Source organism: Mirounga leonina, unplaced genomic scaffold (assembly GCF_011800145.1).
Source record: "Mirounga leonina isolate KUSES-001 unplaced genomic scaffold, KU_Mleo_1.0 Mir_151, whole genome shotgun sequence".
NCBI classification, from domain to species: Eukaryota; Metazoa; Chordata; class Mammalia; order Carnivora; family Phocidae; genus Mirounga; species Mirounga leonina.
In genome coordinates this window covers 60473363-60497011 of record NW_023270377.1, presented here as the reverse complement: position 1 = coordinate 60497011, position 23649 = coordinate 60473363, and the positions used below count along the sequence as shown (strand labels likewise).

Here is a 23649-nt window from a genome sequence, read left to right as displayed (position 1 = left end):
GCATTTTCCCTACCATCAAATGGTGGACATTTCATATGTTAGGATTTTATTTGAGTGACAGTATATAATTTTATATGTTTCTAAGATATATGGACTAATCAATTTGACTCCATTGCAAACATTTTTCTGTAGTGAAAGTTCAGACAGAAAATTCAGTCTGATCAGTCTATTTCTTCAGTGTTTTGAATACTTCCCATTCAGTTGATGGCAAAAATTTACTGTTTTCAACATGTACTTAACCCAAACTAAAAGACTTCTGATGTACTGATTAATTCGACCAGCAGAGAATTACTATTTTTTTTACCCTCTGGTACATATGAATAAAGAAAGAGCTGTGTAAGGTTAGTGATCAGGTTTTATAAATGAACTTTTTTTTGCCTCCTCTCTCTCATATTCACAGGGGAACCAGGTATCTAAGATTGTACTTTGGATTGTTTGTTGATTTTTGCAAACAGGTGTCTTATTAAGGATTTTGAAAAGCGGCCTTCTGTCACACATCTCCTTGACCACCCATTTATTAAAGGAGCCCACGGGAAGGCTTTATTTCTGCAAAAACAGCTGGCCAAGGTCCTCCAAGACCAGAAGCATCTAAACCCTGTTGTTAAAACCAGGTATGGTACACAGCATCTTCCTACTTCCTCTCTCTGGTTATTTATAAAAATGGCATGTCATGTGTTTTGATTTGCCCAGCATTAGTACTGGTAATTATCATATCCCTGCATTTTTGAGAGTTTCATTTACATGACATTAAGTACTCCATACTCATGGATGAGATCAGGAGAGCTTTAGAAACAAGCTGTCCATTTGTGCTCTAATGGCTGATCTCTCTCAACTGTGGCTGAAATCCCACTCTGCCCTCATGTTCTGGTTAAAAACCAACACACACATATATTTATATTTAATATAAATATGAATTTTTTTAAAACCAATAAAGGTAGCTGTATGAAAACAGCCATGGCTGAGATCTCGTGAGAAATCTTTACTTGGCCGTTGCTGAAAGCTGTAAAGTGAGTTTGGAAAGATTACAAGTTAAACACTGGAGGATTTTTCACGAATGTGTTCTGAGACCCTATTCTTTAGTTAAAAATTCCCTAGAGGCAATTTAGTATTTTTAAATGATTTTTTTTCCTCCACAGGCGATGTCTGTGCTATCCAAAACAACTGTGATTCTCCCTCCCTGCCCCATTTTTCTAAAGGGTAGATTTTAAGAAATAAACGTTTATTTTCAGGGGCAGTTGCTTAAAATGGTATTCTGTGGTGGTCTCTAAGAAATAGATCTTTGGTTTCTGTCCAGAGGGTGGCAGAATTTCTCTTTAAATTTTTTTTAAATGCAAATAAACCTGCTTCCCAGCTCAGCAATTATTTGGTTTTATAAAACTGGCCAGGATGCAGATAAGCTCTAATCCATTATTATTAAAGGAACATTCGAAGGACTGGAGGTGAAGAAAATAAAATATCACTAGTCACAAGTTCTGGAAATATTCATGTCTTCTGCAGAACACTGTTTACAAATCAAAAAAGCATGGGAACTCTTGCAGCTGGCGGCATAGTTTCAAGGTGACTATATCTTGCTGATTTTCCCTACCACCACCAAGTTCCCTTTTGGATAGCTCAAAACAAATTTTTTCCTGTTCTTTCCCCCTTTTGACTGTCATTTGTGTTTCTATGGCTTGCCCATAGGGTAGAGAAATTCTTGTGACTTGGTACATTTTTGAAGCAGTAGGAACTTGTGTTTAAGCCCCAAGGAACTAAAATCCCTTTTCTTCCCATTTTTGTTCCTGTAGACCAGCCTCTGCCCCCAAACCACTCACCTCCCCAGCTCCCCCTCCCGCCCCCAGCACACACAGCACCAGCACCAGAAAGGAGGATGAAATCAAATCAAACAGACCAAGCGAAAAAACAAACCCAGCATTTAAATGCTCTAAGTTGAATCGGTCTTCTCCTTTTCTCTATGTTCTGAAATCTGCTGCAGAACAATTTCTAAGACTTAGGTTGCAAAGTTATGCAGCTTTTCACATTTGCCTGACTTTGCCTGTCCAGATGTATATTCTCTTTTTAAAGATATTCCTTCTTTTAGCATAAAAAAATCAGACTCCAGTCTCTCTCACCCACTTTCTCTCATTTCTCATTATCTTTTTAACTTCTTTGCTATCGAAAGCCATATATGGTGGCAAAGGCTTCTTACAGGGTCTTTGTAATCTTCAGGTTCACTCAGGAGTTTGTGTTTCTTTGAAAGTCATTAAACATACATACACACACACACACACACACAACCAACAGCGCCTGACTGGCTCAGTAAGTAGAGCATGTGACCCTTGATCTCAGGGTCATGAGTTCGAGACTACGTTGGCTGTAGAGATTACTTTATAAATAAATAAACTTTAAAAACCCCGCAACCTCACAAATAAGAATCAAAACTTTAAACAACCCTCTCCTTAAAAGGCAGGAAAATTAATTCTAAAGGGAACACGATGACTGTAATGGACACTTAACCGGCCCCCTGCCTCGTAGCAGCGGGCAAGGGGTTGGCTACACAGGTGTTTTTAAGCCCACCCAGGAAAACTCGCAAATACCATTTCATGCCGGTGACTCCATATATCTAAGGTTGTGCGTTTACAAGATAAGGTGGGGAAACGAAAGAAGACTTGAGGCAAGTAAGAGATGAGTGAGGCAGATGCCCCACCTACCACTTTTCTGTACAGTTACGGCCGCCCAGCAGGCAGCGCAGTGTGGCGGTTGAAGCCACTGGCGCTGCCAGGGTTAAATCCCAGCTCAGCCCCTCGGGGACAGGTTGTTACATTGGTCTGTTCAGAGGTTTCCTCCTCTATAACATGGGGGTTCTTCTGAGGGCCAAGTGAGTCCATACATAAAAAATAAGTAGACTAGGGTGGGAGGATGGGTCAGCCTGGTGATGGGTACTAAAGAGGGCACATACTACATGGAGCACTGGGTGCTATATGCAAACAATGAATCATGGAACACTACATCTAAAACTAATGATGTAATGTATGGTGATTAACATAACATAATAATAATAAAAAATAAAATAAAATGACAAAAAAAATAACTAGACTAGCTCTTGATAGAGTTAACCCTCACAGTGTTAGCGGTGGTAGAAGTAGTATACGGGGGTCTATTTAATTCAGAGTCCTTCATTTCTGTTTAATACTACCTACCTCTCGGCCTTAATTAGTATAAATTCATCTCTGTTTATCATATAACATCATGAAAATAAACAGTACTGGGCTACTGAATGTTAAAAATATCAATTTCTATCTCATTTATAAAATATAATTTATTCATTTATTTGTTCAAGAGACATTTATATGTGTGCATGTGTCAGGCCCTCTGCTGAACAGAGGGACTACAAAGGCAAATCAGCTACAGTTCCTGATAAAGAGCTAAGAGTCCAGTGTGTGAAACAGACAAGAATCAGATGAGAACAGTTCAACATGAAAAGTACCTGGATAAAGGGATGCTGGGGTAACTCCTGGGACACCTGGGAAGAAAAGACCCTTGGAACTGGTGGGAGGATGATCCTTGAGGGATCCTGAAGAACAAATAGAAGAGTTGAGGAAGGAGATTATTCTAGGTAGAGGGGAATAATGAGCAGTGAGCCAAGGGGAAAGGCACGGAGGCTGGAGAGAGCTTAAGGAATTTGGTGAACACTTCGTTGGCATTGCTGGAGCTTGGCATGGAACAGGGGAAGGGAGAAACAAGGCAGACAGGGGCCAGATCATGATGGGCTATGGAGCTTGGATTTGTCTCAGGCACTCAGAAGCCACTGAAGGTTTTTAAGCAGGCGTGTGCTCTGGGAAGGTCATGCTGATCGCAGTGTAGAGAATGGATTGAAGCTGGGCAAGGCAGGTGCCAGGGAGACAACGGAGCAGATTGTGGCAGTTGCAAATAACAGAAGATATTGAGGACTTAGTGGTGGATTGGATGAGAGAGATCAGGGAGAGAGAGAGAGAGAGAAGTGTTACCCCAATTGGGCTGCCTCTCTGCCATGGTTAAGACTACAATCAAACAGGGCGCCTGGGTGTCTCAGTTGGTTAAGCAACTGCCTTCGGCTCAGGTCATGATCCTGGAGTCCCGGGATCGAGTCCCGCATCGGGCTCCCTGCTCGGCAGGGAGTCTGCTTCTCCCTCTGACCCTCCTCCCTCTCACTCCCTCTCATGCTCTCTGTCTCTCGTTCTCTCTCTCACAAATAAATAAAATCTTAAAAAAAAAACAAACTACAATCAAACAAATTGTAAAGACACTAAGAGACAGAGATCAGTAAAGAGATTTTGCTTCCTCTTCCTAACCTACCAAATGCAATGTCAAGTACTTCCAGATATTACACAAAGTTTCCAGCTTTCTGTAAGCATTCTGCAGTGTTCCAGACAGCCCTAGGTCCCCCAGCTGGAGGGACTTGTTTAGTTTTGAGAACTAAATACAGAGAAATGAGACCTACAGACTACAGGAAAAACTGTCGTACTGTTCCTGCAAAGGCAGGGAATGTTCTGTCAAGTTTAGTATTTTCTCCATGGGAGACAGAAGTTAATGGTTTGAGGGGAAGAAAGTAGGTTCTTAAAGGATGGGGCAAACTTGGACAGGTGAAGGGGAGGATCTTATATAGACGAAGCAAGAGGAAGTGGGAACAAGGGCCTAAGAGGAGGGTTGACCTTAGGAAGACCCTCTAGGTTGGGAAAGACACAGAAAGGTTAGATGAAGATATCCAGAAAATTTGAGGAGTGAGAGTGGGGGTAGGGAGAGGGGGTCCTATGAGGCAGCTCGTGGTGAATGGCCTTTATCTTTCAAAAAAAATTAAGCAAGGTGGTCTCAAAGTTAGGAGTGGGCTGTGGACACCAGGAAAATGTTAACTCTTTGAAATAGCCACAAGGAGGAATATTATAAAGGGTCCACTAAAGATGGACATGATTGCTCAATAGCACAGAAAACCCAAGAGGAACTTAATTGAATAGCATTCCATTGTAGTGAAGTTAATCACTGTTTAAGATAATGCATGTAGAACATTCAGGAGAGCATTCGGCACCAGAACCTCTCAAAAAATGTACCATCACTACCATTGCCTTTCCTATCTATTATCTCTAGCAATTCTTAGCAACAAGAGGTAGGAGTAGAGAAAGCAGATACTCTGGTCTTCAGACTGGAGACTAGCTTGACAGACATGATGGGTGGACAAGGGGGCAGAGGAATAAAGATGAGTAGGAGAGTATCCTTCGGATCTTTTTGGGATTTGGAAGAAAGTGAAGCCAGAAGTGGCTTTCTAACTTTTGAGGCCTGGTCTAGGTCAAAGACTGGTAGTTGCAATGCAGATAAAGAGCAGATTCCATGAGTGGATGATGAGACAGGAATTGTAGAACTGAGATCTTGGGAACTTTTGAGAAATAACTGGGAGCTAGTCATGTCTGAACTTGTGGACAAATTCAGTGGAGCTAGAAATCAAAGTTGTTAGAGAGTTGACAAGTTGACGCACCGTGAGATCAGCATGTGGGAAGAATTAACAAAGTGATTGGTGGGGGGTGCGGAAACCTAAGACTGACACCAGGGGAATGGACAGAGAGAAAGGAAAATGGGGCTCAAGTGCTGGAGGAGATGATATACAAGGATGATGTGGCATTTTTAAAAGGGAAAGATTGGTTAAGGAGAAGTATGGCTGAGAAATGCAGAAGGGAGCAGGGAGAATGCCCCTTCCCCTACCTTTTCACAGTGAGTAGGTGGGAAGTGAAGCTGGGGCAAGAGTGTTATGGGGCAGTGGTCTACTTCAGTTCTGTTGAGATAAGTAAGTGTTCAGGAGCAAGGCTGGGAATCACTGGGGCTTGTTCCCTTTAGAGCAGGAGCTGCGGTGTGCATGAAGAAGGGTTTGAATGGTGAGGCCCCATCTCCCCTCTCCTGGATCTAAGCATTCTTCTAAGTGGTCTCGCTGTGTGGAAAGTGAGGCCATGATCCATTTCCCTTTCACATTGTGTATGTTAGGCAACTGTAGAGAAGCGACATTGTGTTGAAATTTGATACTCATTTCCTAACGCTGATTATGGTGTATGAGTGTAACTGTTGGAATTTAAGTTTTTCCAGTAATTTATAATTTTGCCATAGCATATATTTGATTCAGGTATGGTAGAGCAGTTATTAAACCAAGGCTTACTGTCTCAAAGGAGGTTAAAAACCCCTAAAATCCTGTGAACAATAGTTGGGGGCTATATTTTTTTACTTAATTGTCAGGGATGCTTTTAAACAATTTGGCCATTTCCTTTACATCAGCTCCCATTTCCCTGACCTTCAACAGGACTTTCCCCCCCAAACCAGGTTTTAAAACTGAATTCTGCAACATCATCTAGTATCATGTGTCATCATAAAGTTCAGAGTAGACATAAAAACATGTTTTTTTTTAATTCATAAGAATTAGTGGGAAAAGAGCAAAACCACTGTCTGGAATGTGAGTGGAGGTAGGGAAGGTGCTGGGCTGGCTGTGCTATGATTCCCTCCTGCCTTCTAATATCCCATCATGGGCGCAATGGCAATCCTTAGTAGAATTACAAGATCCAGCATGTCTTTCCCCTGCGGGTGGCTTGGGACTGACTGAAACCACAAATGTTAAACCCTCAAATGCCAGGGGTCTATTCTAAGTATTATGTGGTAGAAGAATTAAGTTGCTGGTTGTTTTCTGCTCTGTTTAATGGATTTTTATTCTACCCTTGCAATTTGCCTGAGGCTGATTAAAACAATGACCTCAGCTTTTCTGATTTTCTTTTCAACCTGCAGCAGTGACCTTTAAACAGATTTCTCACTGCTTAACTGTCTAGCCTTCCCCAGTAAGCCTTGCTCATTCACTTCCTCTTTTACCTGCAAACATGCACACACATTCACATCCACCATATTATATACACTCATGAGTTCCTGGACTCCTGTGTAAATGAATGACTTCTGAATGATTATCAAGTGCTGAAGATGCTTGACACATAGGAGGTTAAAGATCGTCCTGTCCTCCTAACAGACACAAAATAAATCCAAACCAGTATAAGTAGTATCTGCTGTCTATCTATAGGTTTGTAGCTGAATGAATAAATTAATATTTAATTTTTTGATGTTGTCACTGATTCTTGCTGCCTAGAGAAGGTGAGTATATCCAGTTCTGTTTAATATGATGATAAGATGCTGATTGATTGGAATTCTGGCCCAAACCATGCTTCGATGAAAAAATAGGGAGATACTATAGTGATTGCTACCCAGACAATTCTGTTTTTTAATCTATGTATTGTAATGTTTGTTGGATAGATACAAACTTAAGTTTTAGGTCAAGATAGAGCTCATGTAGTAGTTACAGTTAGCTAGGTGGTATCTCTATCCATGTTTGACTCTCAGTAAAATGGTATCACCTCTAGATGATCTGCTATTGTTTTTCTCATTCTAGGTCCATGATTATATAGTTAGTGTCAAATAAAAGTTTCTCTTTCATCAACATTGTTATCAAAGGGTATATTGAAATGTAAATAATGATTTGGAAGAAATATAATAGTACTCTTTCTCTAGTTTTGAGTAATATTTTCCTCACTATATAGATAGAATCCATTGAATGTGGTGTGATAAGGGAGTTCCTCTGATCTCTCAGGTTCCTCTGATCTATCCAACTTGTCAATTTGTCCCTGAGCTCTGTCCATGGCCACAGAAGCCTTTGTTTTTAGAGTCTTGAGGACCACCACCTTTGAGCCTGGACCTTTTTTCTTACTCCTTCTCTTCTCTCCCCCTTTTTTCTTCACCTTCAACAGATTTTACTTCCTTTTGTATCTGGAATCTGGTGGGAGAGTTAGTCATTCTCCACTCCTTCCAGTTCCACTCTTGAATGGAGGGGAGGGCTGTGAGCCTGAGTGTGGAGGAGCTAAGGTGGAAGTATCCTTCACAATGGTCCTGTCGCAGCATGACTGTCCCCAAAATATCATCAGGGATTTCTCAGTGTAGCATTTAACCTCTCTCACTAGCACATCTCCTGTAATTATTAGGCTAAAACATTTTTATTTCCTTCCCATCCTGAGTTATGTTTTAGAGGGCCTCCTTTTGCTTTGTTCTTCATCATAGTTGGGAGTGAAGAGAAGAATGCATCCTGCCACACCTATGTGAAGCCCTGTTTTGACCTATCTACATGGAAGTCACTGCTTCCACAGGCAGATTTGACAGATAGGAAGAGGCTAAGGGATTAAGGAATTACTTTCAGACAAAATATATAATATTTGTCAAAATCTTTCATAGGCCCAGGAGCTTGAACAAAGAAGTCTGTAGCCCATTGATGAGGTATTAAAGAGCATGCATACACAAATGATTTTAACTGTAATGCAGACATAGAGATGAAACTATAGGGATGACAGCAGTACTTCAGATATTTATTCCAAGAAAACAATCCCCCCAGTGTCTGAGCCAGTTTGGTACTCTCTACAGCTTGTTTCTCACTCATGGGCTGGGACTAAGACATTCCAACGTCTCTCCCATCTTCTGCCTCATCTGTGCCTACCCTTGTCTTACAGGAACTCTTAACCCCTGACTGTCTCAGCCACTCTTCAGATCTAGTTCTTACTCTCCACCCATTTCTTTGGACTTGATGTTTCAGACTTGCCCTTGTTCCCAGCTTACCTGAGCCAGGAATTCTGACAACAATTCGTCCTTTTCCTGATCCCTGAAACCTAAGGTCAGTCCTACTCACTATCCACCGCCCCCCATGAACCCAAACTCCAGGAACCAGCCCAAGCCAGAGCTTTGAGTTTCTTCCTTTCTAAGCTTTAACCCCACAAACTCCATTTGTTTAGGAAGCTAGGCTTGGCAGCCAGCATACGTAGAGCCTCATAAAAACAAGTAAGAATCTAGCAAAAAGCAGTATAGACTTTACTGGGATTTGAAAATGACTTTTGAGTCATTAAAACTTATCCTCTTGATTTAATAGAATGCCTTTTACTATTCTTCCATCCACTATCTATCTATCCATTCCTCTGAGCTTTGAAACTTTCAATCCAAGTACCTTGTAGTTGGAAAGGAATTTTTCAGCAAAAACTGATAGTAGATGCTTTTCTCAAGTAAGGCACTAGGTGGAGCATGTGAATTTAAAGGAAATTTAAGTTGGTAATTGCCAGTGACAACAAATCATTTAATGAAAGAAAACTAAAAAATTTAAAACAAATTATTTTTATTAATTTCAACTAAAAATAGACAAATATAAAACAATGTAATACTTTTTATGAGTATATGTAAAGTCTAGGATAATTTTTTTAAAAACAGATAAGAGCTGGAATAAGTAAATTTTTTTTTTTTTGTCTTCAGTAGACTCTACAAACCCCATAGCCAAAGGAAAATGAAGCAGGTGGCAATTTTAGAACACTAGTTGGGGAAGGCAGAGATGGGGCTAAGAGATATTTTTTTTTCACTGGTTGAGGAAATGAAGTGGTCTTGATAGAGTGGAAATACCTTGCGTCAACATCAACTTCTAGATTGCCAGCTTCAATTTTGGAAGCAAATAAGTCTAAGGAATTTGATTGCCAACAAGCATGGGAAGAGGTGATACATGGCTAATCACACAGCAGGTAAAATCTTTTAAAAGTTGTTTATAATATAAGGGGAAGTTTTTTGTGAGAATCAAGCTCAGATTTGCAGACAGCATCTGCATTATTCCTGGAGATTAGATCTGTATTGGTATATAGACAACCTTCTGCAGGGTTCAGAAGATGACAGTTTGGATCCTGGTGGTATATTGCGTTGTACATGTTCACCTTGAACATCACAACTTTCTCTAGAGTTTATTTATTTGTGATATTGCAAGTGAGGTTTTGTCAGTATTTCCATTTTTGGTTGGCTGTAAAAATGTCATACAGCATGAAGCCTGACATCCCTGTATGCAGGTCAGGCTGCCTTTACGTTCGGGTCAGGAGTTACTGAAGGAAAAAAATAATCCATGGGAAACTTGCCATTGATTCGTGGTATTTCAAATTCTGATTTCCCCGGTCTTCCTGTTATTGTTTACTTCTCGAAGTCCCGTGCATTCTGTCTAAGGTATTTAGTTGCATTCAGGAGGGAGGCAGATTGGAGAGTGCTTACTCCATCTTGACTGGAACCAGATCTGTCGATGATTTTTTAATTCCTCATTTTCTTTGTTGAAGATGTGTAGAATAAACTCTAATTTAGCCTATTTCATACAATAGCAAGGTCGGAATTTAAAAAGGAGATAAATTAACCATATTTAATACGATGAGGATTTAATCATTTTCTTAAAAATGTATATTTCATTTCCTGATGAGCTTCAAGGGAAAAAAATGCTTAGGTTTTATGTGAAGAGGATTTGGCCAGAAATATGCATCCTCCTGCTGTTTTGTTTAGCAAAGGGCTAGCTAGAAGCAGGCAGCAGCTCCGAGTTTTAGTAAAAATTTGTATTTCAATTCAGTCTGATTTCTGTTTGACATCACTAATATGTTAGGACACAGATGAATAAACCCTTGTGTTTAATAACTTTTAAAATGCCTAGGTTATAAATTTGATTTTATTAAGTAAAATTAAGCTTTATCTATTTTGGATCTCTGTCTGGATTGGCAGCAAAACTGGCTCTAGCACTGGAAATGACTAATACCACACTTCAGATACCCCTTCTTCAAATCTATCAATGATGGGAATTGGGAAGTAAAATTTAATAGGCAGGAAGAGAAAAAAAGTCAATGTTTTCTTTGCCCATTTCCATCATATTATAAAGTCAAGATTCAATATGTAGAGCTGTTGAATTTGGTTCTTCCTTTTTGCCTACTTCTGTGAAATGCATGTAGCAAGGGACAGAGTGTACAACAGGATGCTGACGCCTGTCTGCTACATACAGCAAAATGTTCGGTAAAGCTAGCTTCTGGGACCTGGCAAAATAAAACTGTATCCTGTGAAGCTGTGATGATGGTGAGCATGATAAGTGACAGTGAAGGACCATGCAGTGATGCTTCTGAACTGACAGTACCTGGAAGAGATCTTACACGTGATTTTGCTTAGTTATTGGTATTCCGAGTAATATGTAGAGTTGTGCAAATTGTTGGTTCCAAATTTTGACAATACTTGGTGCATGTTTTCAACTCTTTCACATTTTTATATCCATGACTGTATTGCTTTCACAGCCTCCTGTGAGATAGACAGTCATGAGAGGTTCTGTTTATAGATGAAGAAAACTGAGATGCAGGCTGCTAAGGGAATTGCTCAGTGGCCCACAACACATTCCCCAGAACCCTGAAACAAGGACCCAGAGCTTTTAACTTCTAAGCTGCTGCTTTCCCCCTACACCACATTGAGTAGTGATACCTTTATGAAGGAATTATGGGAAGGCCTACTTTGACTTGAACTAATTTTTTACCTTAAAGAACTATATTTTGGTATGCCAAAGGAGATTAGTATTGTTTGCCAACCAAGTTTTTTGTTTTTGTTTTTTATTTTTGCCAGCCACGTTTTTTAAATGCCTGTGGAGTAATGCCCCGCAAGAGAAAAATCTCACATATTTAGACAAGAGGATACATATAAAGATACTCAGTGCTGCTTTGTTTCTATAGCAAAAATTGGAATCAATCTAAGTGTTGGAGATCAAAGGACTGAGTAAATAAATTGGTATATATTCATATATTCATATAATATTACCCAGTGATTAAAGTGACCGAAATAAGGGCGTCTGGGTGGCTCAGCCATTAAGCATCTGCCTTTGGCTCAGGTCATGATCCCAGGGCCCTGGGATCGAGTCCTGCATCAGGCTCCTTGCTCAGTGGGGAGCCTGCTTCTCCTCCCACTCCCCCTGCTTGTATTCCCTCTCTTGCTGTCTCTCTCTCCGTCAAATAAATAAATAAATAATTTAAAAATAAATAAATAAAGTGACCAAAATATATATATGTATGTGTATGTACATGTATATAGTTTAAAAAATCGTAATGTTGAGTGGAAAAAACCAATTTTGCAGAATGAAACAGCATATCATTTTTATAGTTAACACATAGAATATGTATATTGCTCACATGTATGACCAATATTTAAAAATAGACTGGAAGGATACCCACCAAATAGTAGTCATTCAGGAAAGGGGAGTGGGATGAAACATGGGTAACAAAGGATTTCAGATAAATAAGGTAAAACGTAAACATTTTTGATTCATTGATATTTGCTCTCAGTTTTAAATATTTTTTGAAAAGTTGGGGTTGATGCTGGTGGGTAAGCACGAGGAGACCTCAAGGGCAGTATCTGGGTGAGAACTATATACCTGACAATGAGCAGAAAAAACATGAGATATTTATTTCGAGAAAGGCTGTGGTTGGCATTTGAGAAGAGCAGATATAAGTATTAGATGGGCCCATTTGGCAATGTTCCTCACTGTGGTAGAAGAGAACCTTGGGGTCTGGAGCTCACCTTACCCCAGATAGCTCTATAGCAACAGGGAGAGGGCCCTGCAGCTTGGGGACCTGGACTGCATATCCTGTCCCCATCTCTGAAGTCTTTGAACATGTCACGTGGGAAGATTGTGAATGAAACATTTTCGTGGTCTACATTCTGCTACACTTTTTACTGTATTAATGCTAATGTTGTCTGGATAAATTTCTAGGCATGAAAGAATGCATACCAGAAGACCCTATCACGTGGAGGATGCTGAAAAATACTGCCTTGAGGATGATTTGGTCAATTTAGAGGTTCTGGATGAGGTACTAAATATTTAGTAGGCAATTCTCACTGATGACATTTGTTTCATGTGAATGGTCTGACCTTTTTCTTGTAGACCATGTTCTCCTAAGGTCACTTGAAAATTTAATTGTTTGTATAGCCTTGGGGTGAAGCTCAGGGAGCATTTGGTTGCTGTGACTATGATCCTGTGTTGTGTTCATTTATAGTTCCCCAAATGTCCTAAATGATGAAGAGGAAAGGATTTGGGTTTTTTCCAATAAAGCCCTTTATATTGTGAGCCTAAATGATTTATTACATCACCAGAAATTATTTTCTGTTTTAGAGAAAGTGCAGTTTCACTCTTAAGATAGTTGTTTGTTCTTCATAAAGAGTAGCTTTATTTAGGGAAATAGTGAAGGATAATATAGCTTGAATTCTAAATTTGAAAGCTGTGATAATCCCCATTTAAAGTATGCATGTTTAAGGGTGCCTGGGTGGCTCAGTTGGTTAGGCGACTGCCTTCGGCTCAGGTCATGATCCTGGAGTCCTGGGATCGAGTCCCACATCGGACTCCCTGCTCAGCAGGGGGTCTGCTTCTCCCTCTGCCCTCTTCCCTCTCGTGCTCTCTGTCTCTCATTCTCTCTGTCTCAAATAAATAAATAAAATCTTTAAAAAAATAAAAATAAAGTATGCATGTTTAATAGAGCTGTTAATTGCACTGGAACTGCTTTTGCTGATTCTAACTCTAGAGAGCTTTAACTACAATGGATGAATCACTAAAGTGTAATATGGAAGTGTTCAATTCCATATTCCCACACATAAATTTTAAGTACAATGCTTTGAGAAATGAAGTTACTGTTTTTTCTATACTTTATCAATAGGAATGGCCTAATAAATAAAATTCTAAGGAGAGCATTTTGATTGGATAAGACAAGTTTTTCATAATAACAAATAAAACCTTTGTTGGCTATCTCAGTGGCCTTTAGCAAGTCCTAAGTGGACCTTATTCTTTCAGCATATTCCTATTTTTTTCTTCTTCCAAGGCAAATATCTGCATTGAGGATCCTTAGGGTCACTTTATGATTTAAATTGACTACTTTCCTCTTTTAGAAAAAAAACATTCTTATGAGACTAAATTTGTTGTTATTTTTAGAATTCTTTCTTGGTTGGAAATAATATTTACTCTCAGTACTATCTATCCTCTTCTTAGGATACAATTATTCGTCAGTTGCAAAAGCGTTATGTGGACTTGCTGATCTACACATATGTTGGAGACATCTTACTTGCCTTAAACCCCTTCCAGAATCTAAGCATATACTCTCCACAGGTAAGGGGTGCTGTTAGAGCATGTTCCTCCTTAATAGAAATTTAAAACCACAAGGGAAAATGAAAAGAAGGGGAAAATGAGAATAAACTGCTGCTGCTTTAGCAGTGTATACCCTGACCTGCAGATAACAATACAACACAGATGGAATTCTTCTCTTTCGGGGGCAACTTTTTAGAGCAAGACATAACAGTAATAGCTAACATTCATTTAGTGCTTGCTACATGCCAGGCACGGACTTACCTCACTCACCCCTCATAATCTTGTGAAGCAGGCACAGTTACTAAGGCTGTTTGGCAGATGAGGAGACTTAGCATGGCGAAGTTAACTCCCTTGCAAAAGCTCATGAAACTGGTAAGTGAAGGACTGGGATTTGAACTTAGGCCTGCAGACTCCAGAGCCTGGCTCTATAGCCTTCCTGAAGCTACAACTCCCCTAACAAGTAACAGAGCCTTGGTTTCACGGGCAACAGGTACCGGAGCATTAGAAGTTTTCTTTAAATTAATTATTTTTTTTTCTTCAGTTTTCCAGACTTTATCATGGGGTGAAACGTGCCTCAAATCCTCCCCACATATTTGCCTCAGCAGATGCTGCTTACCAATGTATGGTTACTTTCAGCAAAGACCAGGTAAGACCTCTCCTTCCTTCCCTGCCAAGTCACACAGTAGGATGTGTACGGTCTTCCTCTGCAGCTCTTACGTCTTCCTGAAAGCTCCATTCTGGTTGCTGGTGCTGATTCAAGGAAATAGAAAATGAAAGAGTAGCTCAGTGGAACAGGAACAGTGTTAAAGTTAGAGCAGCCAGAAAACGTGAAAATTCTTTTGGGTAACGTGAAGCATTCACATCAAGAGTACTCATTTTCGGGCGCTTGGGTGGCTCAGTTGGTTAAGTGACTGCCTTTGATTCAGGTCATGATCCTGGAGTCCCTGGATCGAGTCCTGCATCGGGCTCCCTGCTCGGCAGATAGTCTGCTTCTCCCTCTGACGCTCCCCCCTCTCATGTGCTCGCTCTCTCTCAAATAAATAAAATCTTTTTTAAAAAAAAAAAAGAGTACTCATTTTCCCTGATAAAATGTATTAAGAGTGTTTCTAATATGAATGTGAGAACACAGAGCCAACACCAACCTGATTACATGACTACAACTGTAATAAAAACAGAATGTAGAATGACATAAATGAAATTCCTTCTTATTAAGGTCTCAGAATTTTCATGGTTCGGTATTTTTTGTATGAAATATTGCACACAGGTTGACAGTGATCAAGCCCCACACCATTTAGCTGCTGAGAAATTGTGGTGGATTTGGTAAAGGCTGAACGGATTTTAAACTCAATGCTAGTTAAACACAAAGTTCACCCATACAGCTTCCCTTTTTGGATCTTCAACTCAAGGTGGTGATATATCCAACCTTAAGCCTTCTTTTACTTTCAATATGTATATTTTCCTTTGTGTCTTTAGTCTGTTTGAAATATAAGTAATAAAACTGGTAAGAAAGTTTTGTGAGAGAGTTACTGTGTATAAATTTCCTGAGACTTGTGAAGTCCCAGCTATGGGTTGGTTAAGGAGTAGATGAAACTATAACAGTGCAAGTTACAAAATGGAGTACATGGATTCACTATAGGTTAGAAACCTGGCTTCTCTAAATTCTTACCTTTCCCACAGACTTGTGAAATGTCCATAGATTTCATAGAGAGGAAGTCAATGGAGAGAGATACATTTATTTCTCAAGTTGAGAAGTTGCCCCACTGTGTTTTTTCTGACACTGAAGTTTGTCTTTTCCAACACCAACCAATTCTTTGATTCTCCAACAGCAATTGGATGACCAACGGTTCAATTCCATTCAATTCTGACACTTCTCAGAGTTAGTACAGACCCCACATGGTCAGGGCTCAGCCCCAAAGACTGCCCCCATCTCATATGCCAGGCACAAAAGGGATGCCCAGGCAGCCTGCACTTCTGCCCAGCCTACAACCACCCTCAAGTCTGACAATCACTGGAACAACTCACAGAACTCAGGAAAACACTCAAATTTACTGGGTTAGTATAAAAGATACAACTCAGGAACAGCCAAATGGAAAAGATTACCCAAGGCAAGATATAGGGGAGAGGAGTGGTGCAAAGCTTCCATGCCTTCTCTGGGTATGTCCCCTCCAAGCATATCAAAATGTTCATACCAGAAGCTCTCTGAATCTTGCTGTTTAAGAGTTTTTATGACTCAGTCAATCTCTAGTCCTTCTCTCCTCCCTAGAAGTTGGGATGATGGAGCTGAAAGTTTCCACTCTTTCATCATGTATTTGGTCTTTCTGGTGACCAGCACCTTTTGGGAAGCTATCTTGGGCCCTACTTTGAACCACCTGGTTAGCAGTTAGGTTGGGTTGAAAGGGACTTTTTTTGTGAATAACAAAAGATGGTCCTGTTGCCCTTATGATTCAGGAAGTTCCAAGGGTCTTAGGGGCTCTGTGCCAGGAACCAGAGACAAAGACCAAATACATGTTTTTTATTATACCACACCTACTAATCTTCTTGATACATAAAGAGCTCCTAGGAATCAATGATAATAAGACCAGTAATAAAAAAAAAAAAAAAAACAGGCAAAGGATATGGGGTGGTCACAAAAAAAAATATGAGTAATTTTAAACAAATGAAAAGATCTCAACCTCACTCATAATAAAAGAAATGCAAATTAAAACTACACTGAGAGACCATTCTTTTACGTTTCCAATTGGCAAAAATCCAACATACCCTATTAGTGAGGCTGTAGGAGAACAGGCACTTTCATGAATTGGTCCAGTCCTTAGGAAAGCAATTTGGTACTCTCTATCCAACTTACAAATATATTTATCTTTTAGTTCAACAACCCATTTCTAGGAATTTATTCTATAGAAGAACCTGCATGTAAATATAATGCCCTATGTATAGGGTTATTCACTGCAGTATACTCCTTATGTATCCATCAATATGAGACTGGTTAAATCGACTATGGTACATCTGTACAATGGACCAAGGAGCTGTGAAAAGGTTGAAGAAGCTCTCAGTGTACGGAAATGGAAAGATTCCTAAGATAAATCATTCAGTGAAAAAATGAAGGTGTACAGTGGTGGATATTATAGGAAAACCATCCCTGAACATACAAGTTGTTACTGTGCTATGAATTCTTCCCTCTCACTCCATTTTCTGTGTCAGTGCATCGTCATCGGTGGAGAAAGTGGCTCTGGGAAGACGGAAAGTGCCCACCTGATTGTTCAGCATTTGACTTTCTTGGGAAAGGTATTGACTACCTGTTTTATGTGTTGTGGCTAGAATCCTTGCCAGTGTAACTGCATATTTTATAAATGATGGAAATACAGGTTTTCGTTAGTGGTTACATAAAAACCTTCCATCTTTATTATGTTTACTTCCTGATAACGAGGTCTCTTAAGTTGTCAGCAGGCCATCCCTCTTTCACGTAGTGAGGAAAATAATGCCAGCATGAATTTACTAGATTATCAGCAATTTTTTATGTTTTCAATGTAATAGAAACATTTAACCATTAAGTAGTAAAAGTGGTTAAACTCTAGGAACAGGATCGGGGAAAACCACTAAGGCAATTAAAGGATTGGAAAATAGAAATCTTTGAGCAAAAGTTGAAGGAAATGGAAATTTTTAGCTTGGGGAAATGGACATTAAAGGAATGACTTAAAAAATGGTCTAGCAGTTACTTAGACTCAGAATTAGTGTATTATGAGACTAAGATAGAATTTAAGGAGTATTTTCTACAGATAAGGTTTAATGAACATTATAATGGATGACTGAGAAAAGTTATGGGATCTCTCTATATAAAACTTTTACAAACTATTTAGGCATTTTATCTGTCAAGGATTTTAAGTGAAGTGTGGCTGGATGTAAAAATTGATAACCTAATCTAGCATCATGTGACGCCTGAGCACCTGGGGAGTTGCTTGTCTGAGAAAACAGTGCTGGTGGTTGATGCTAATTTCCCCAAGTGAAATTCTTCCCAAAAGGAAGAACTGTGCCAGGGGGTATGAATTTTGGGGGGTAAGGAGGGGTGCCTGGCAATTTTGCTAAGGTAATATTTCTGGAAGCTCCTCTTGACTGTTGTCTGTTTGGCACAGGCCAATAATCAGACCTTGAGAGAGAAAATTCTGCAAGTCAACTCCCTGGTGGAAGCCTTTGGAAATGCATGCACTGCCATCAATGACAATTCCAGCCGTTTTGGAAAATATCTGGAAATGATGTTTACGCCAACTGGAGCTGTGATGGGGGCAAGAATCTCTGAATATCTACTTGAAAAATCCAGAGTCATAAAACAGGCAGTGTAGGTGCATTGTTTTATTACTCTGTCTTTGCTCTGCAAGGTAGACCAGGAGGCTCTGGTAATCTTAATGGCTTCATTTCACCCTTATTCTTAGCATCCGTGCCCTCCACCCCCACCGCCAAGCTGTCCAAGAACAAGGAATTATTTAAGCAAAGGATAAGTGGTAATTTTTAACCTAAAAGATGTTTGCAGACCAAGTACAAATGGTTGGGGTGGGAGTACTTTGGGATTAGTATGCCCGTTTCTTTTGAGTTGGTTATACCAGATGGAATTTAACAACATTGTGAACATTTAAATCATTAGGTACCAGGGCACTTGGGTGGCACAGTTGGTTGAGCGTCCAGCTCCGGTCAAGCCCCGCTTCGGGCTCCATGCTTGGCATGGGGTCTGCTTGAGATTCTCTCTCTCTACCTCTCCCTCTGCCCCTCCTCTCCTGCTCTCTCTCTCTCAAATAAATAAATCTATAAAAAAAAAGTTAGATACCTTAACATTGAATTTGTCTATTAAAAAAAGCACTGATAATACTCCACATACTAATTTTTTCCCTAGATTGAGAAAGGAAAAAAATGATTTTGTTTTAAGAAGAGCGGTCTAGCAATAGTGATCAATAGTATGGAATTCTCTGGATTCAAATGCTGGCTTTGATATTTACTGTCCTTGGTTATGTCACTTAACCTCTCTGTGCCTTATCTATGAAATGGAGAATCCAGTAGTGCCTACCTCCTGGGTATGCTGTGAAGACTAATGAGTTCATTTGTATAAAATTACTTTAAAAAGTGCTTTGTACATATTAGTGGTGGTACATATTTTTAGAGGGCTATCTATGCTTTTTCTTATTATTGCGGCACACCAGACTTCCTCAGGAGCATGGTCCTGTATTTTCAGTAGTCATCTACTGAATGCTTGTTGTCTGCTAGTGTTGTGCTCCTTGCTGGAGTTGCAAGAGAAGGCAAAATAGACAAGGTTGCAGTATTCATGGAGCTCAGAGTGGATGGGGGATGGGGAGGGGGGAGGGGAGGGAGGATCACAGGCATTAAACAAATAAACTTAAATGCAGAATGATTAGGATAAGCACCAGGAAACAATATAAGGTGCTAATAAGGTAAAAGAGGAGAAGGAAGGGCACACAACCTAGTCCAAGAAGAGAGGGGCTCCCTGTGTATGAGACAGTTAATCTGAGACCTGAGGATCACTAAGAGTTGGTCAGCAAGGTAGTGCTCCTCCCAATGAGGGAGATAGGCAAAGATGAGCCTGAGACCAGATCATGCTGGGATTTGGAACCAGGCTGGGGATTTTGAACCTTATTCTAAAGGCAGTAGGAGGGCACCTGGGTGGCTCAGTCAGTTAAATGGCTGCCTTCAGCTCAGGTCATGATCTTGGGGTCCTGGGATTGAGCCCTGCCTTGGGCTCCCTGCTCAGCGGGGAGCCTGCTTCTCCCTCTCCCTCTGCAGCTCCCCCTGCTTGTGTGCTCTCTCTCTCTCTCTCTCTGTCAAATAAATAAAATCTTAAAGAAAAAATAAAGACAGTAGGAAGCCATTTAATGTTTTCAAGCAGAGGAGTGACAAAACCCAAGTTGCATTTCAAATGATCGCTCTGGCTTCAGTGGGGAAAATGGATTGGAGGAGATGCAGTAGGGATTGTGTTGAGACCATTAGGAGGCTGTCTGTTGCCAGATCCCTGTGAGACAGAATGTTGGCCTGGACTAAGAGCATAGCAGTGGAGAGAGAGGTGGAGAGAAGTGGATGAATCTGAGAGCTACTGTTCAAGGAGAATCCACAGCACCTATTCTGGGGTCAGAACTCAAGCGTCCTCCTCTGCAGTTTCCTCACAAAATAGGGACTGGTATGCAAATTAAACAAATGAACAAAAAGACAGAGTGAGTTATTTTAGCTTCCCTGTGGCTTCTTGATTAATTTTTATGAGATCCCTTGCTTCTTTCTCCCCAAATTAGGGTGATTTTAAAGTTTATGGTGCTACCTCTGACAGAATGGAAAATATGGTTTTCTGTGTACAAATGTCTTTTACAAAGATAATATGAAGAGGGTTCCAATCACAGTTATGTCCCTTATTGTATATGTCACTTAATGTAATATCCTCATACCTTATTTTCCTTATATGCAAAAAGGGCATAATAAAGTCACCTATACAAGGCTGTTATGAGAATCGAATGAGATATGTGATTTATACCAAACATAGAATCTGAAACATAATAGGTATCTAATATAACATTATGATTATTAAACTGCTATTCAATATGATAGCAGTGATGAGGTAAAATAGACTGAAGATATTGGGTGAGGGGAGAAAATGGGGCTTGTGCAGGTCCTGTTCACCTAACCTTTCTTGCCTGCTCCTTTCCAGGCACATGTAGGATTTCCCTTTTAGGTACCCTGGGGTTGGATGTGGTCATATGACCAGTCCTGGCAAATGAGCATTTAATGGCAAGACCCTCTGGCAAAGTGCAAGATGGTGGCTACTGCATCACCCTGGGCCTATGAGTGACTATGATGAGCACACTCCCTTCCCTTTGCTGGCCCTCAGTGAACATGTACTCTGAGCAAGAAGTAACCTTCTGTTGAGTTAAGCCACTAAGATCTTTGGGATGTTTGTTATTGCAACAAAACCTAGCCAAACCTGATAGATACAGGGATGAAAACTAAACTGAATTTATGTTAGGGGTGCATATTGGTAGGCAATATTCAGAAGAATTGAGAACTAGAAATATCTGCAAAAAAACTATAAGAAGGCAAGACCAAGATGGGTCAGCTGAAGCCTGCACATTTATCAGAGTTTAAAAAATTAGTGATATTTGTACCAAGCATACTGATTAATAAAGCTGTAAAAGGTCTTTACCATCTCCCTGAATAGTGCCATCATCCCTAGATGCTCAAGTTAGATACCTAGGAGGCAGACTCCATATCCCTTTCCCTCACCACCTTCATTCATTCTCTCAGGATGTTTTCTTTCAGTTGTTCCTCCAAATAAATCTTTAAGCTTACCCTTCTTCTCCATCATCACTGTCATCACTACCTATCCAAGTCACTTGCTGTCTCACCTGGACCTCCTGATTGGTCTCCCTGTATCCGTCTTGGCTTCTTACAGTCTAGTCTTCATCCTGCAGCTAGAATGTACTTTTTTCAACATGGATCTACTCATGTCATACACTTAGACAGTGCACCTTGGCTCCAGTTTAAACTGCTTCAAAGAATTCTAATTGCCTAATCAACAAAGTTCTGATTATGGCCTAACAAGGCTTGGTGTGGGCTGGCCCTGCCCACCCCCTTCTCACTAGCAGTTTCTTTCTTTTTTTCTTTTTTTTTTTTTTTTTTGGTTCTATGCGGGTATCATGCTCAGAGCCCTTGTGTATATGTTGCTCCCTGTCTTTGGAATGCTTTTTCCCCTTCTTTCTGGAGCTCTTCCTAACCCCTTCTCATGTTTCAGTGTTTGGCTTAAGTGTTATTTCTCCTGACTTGATACAATTAGCCCTCATCCCCCCACATTATTCTTCATCTCAGCCTTTTGTTTGTTTCAAAGCCCTCATCACAGGTTTCCTTGTTTCCTCTAACTCCATCACTAGAAGGAAAGCTCCAGAAGACATGAAATCTCATAGTCTTGTATCCCTGGCACCATGGTGCCATGCCCACCATGACTGGCACTTGGTAAACTTATTAGTTGAGGGAACAAATAAGTGAGAAATGGCAAACAGAGGCATCTAGAATACAGGGCAGGAATAAGAATACACCAGAAGAGCTATGACAGGATAAATGACCAAAGGAAGACCAGGATACCCAGGAGAAACTGAAGAAAAAAGTGGGGCCAATGTTACAGAAGGGAACAAGGAGTAGAAAGAAGATTTCTTTCCATAGAGTTAAGTTGGCCAAGGTGAGGATTTGCCAAATCCTAGGGGTATCAACAGAAGAGACGGTCCTCCTCCAGAGGAAGGAAAGGGATCCAGAGCAGGGCTTTTCAAACTGTCTATGCTGAAGGTCCAGTGAAAAAAATTCTCAATCAGTTGTGAGCTAATACCTTGTAAAACATAATGAAAATGAATTATCCAAAGAATTATTGTATCCTTGGATGTCATGGCAATGTCACTTGCTATAAAATGTCTAGACATGGGCGCCTGGGTGGCTCAGTTGGTTGAGCGACTGCCTTCGGCTCAGGTCATGATCCTGGAGTCCCGGGATCGAGTCCTGCATCGGGCTCCCTGCTCGGCGGGGAGTCTGCTTCTCCCTCTGACCCTCCTCCCTCTCATGCTCTCTGTCTCTCATTCTCTCTCTCTCAAATAAATAAATAAAATCTTTAAAAAATAAATAAATAAAAATAAATAAATAAAATGTCTAGACATGTGTGCTGACAGCAGTCCACAGACCACACTTAGAGTAGCACATATCTGAAAGGACCTTGGCCACAATGGCCTAAAAGAGGGTGGAGGACAGGGGACCAGGGGACTGGTGCATGCCGCTTTGAAAGAATACAAGTTTGAAAGAGTGGAGACCTCAGTTCTGGGACCAGTTCTGCTCCCTAACTTGCCACTGGACTGGAGAGCCACTTCCTGTCTGGGGCTCCAGTAAAATAGGGAGATTGGCTGATATCTCGCTAAGCTGGATATCACTGTCTCTTAAGCAACGTGGACTACAAACAGAAAGCAAGTGGCACAGATGCATAGTCGTTTGGGCTGTACTAGAAAGATCTCTAAACATGTGTAACCTGAGCTGTTACGTATGAATGTTCCATTCTCTAAAACCTCTTTCTGCGTAAAGATAAGTGTGTTTCATAATGTGAGACTGTGACAATTACTATACTAATCCTATCACTATTCCTATTCTATAATTGGGATGTGGCCTATTTAATTTGCATATTTCAAAATACAAATTTGCTACAGGATAATATTTTTCATAGAAAGGAAATGGTGTAAATTACTTGAAGCAGGGGAGCAGAATATGTTATTAATAACATCCCCTCCCCCCTTTTTTCAGGGGAGAGAAAAATTTTCATATATTTTACTACATTTATGCTGGTCTTTATCACCAGAAGAAACTTTCTGAGTTCAGACTTCCTGAAGAAAAGCCTCCTAGGTAAGTATAAGGGGTTTAATTGTTGATTTTTAATGAATGTGTAACTAGCAATTGAGAAAACTTAGAAATAAATGGAACTGTTTTTCCTAACTGGACACTGATAGTGTCTTAAGTTGAAATACCCAGGATGAGATGGCAGGAACTACATCTCACCATTTTCATTTTCAAGAAAGTTCAGAAACTTAACTGCAGCCATTTTACTCCACCATGTGCACCTTATTCCACTTCGCTATTAGACTGAAAGGGAAATGCCCTGGCGAAGAAGGAGCCCAGTGATGCCCTGGTATTCG

At 40.3% G+C, this 23649-nt stretch overlaps 1 protein-coding gene across 1 annotated transcript in view; it reads left to right on the top strand.

The window, feature by feature from the left end:
* The window catches only part of MYO3B (myosin IIIB), a 394690-nt gene that overhangs the window by 145389 nt on the left and 225652 nt on the right, over positions 1-23649 (top strand). Inside the window, exons 9-15 of the mRNA XM_035008358.1 lie at positions 456-611; positions 12590-12686; positions 13856-13972; positions 14493-14597; positions 17150-17233; positions 18079-18281; positions 23261-23359. Coding sequence (XP_034864249.1) covers positions 456-611; positions 12590-12686; positions 13856-13972; positions 14493-14597; positions 17150-17233; positions 18079-18281; positions 23261-23359 — 861 coding nt within the window. The remainder of the gene's footprint in view (positions 1-455; positions 612-12589; positions 12687-13855; positions 13973-14492; positions 14598-17149; positions 17234-18078; positions 18282-23260; positions 23360-23649) is intronic.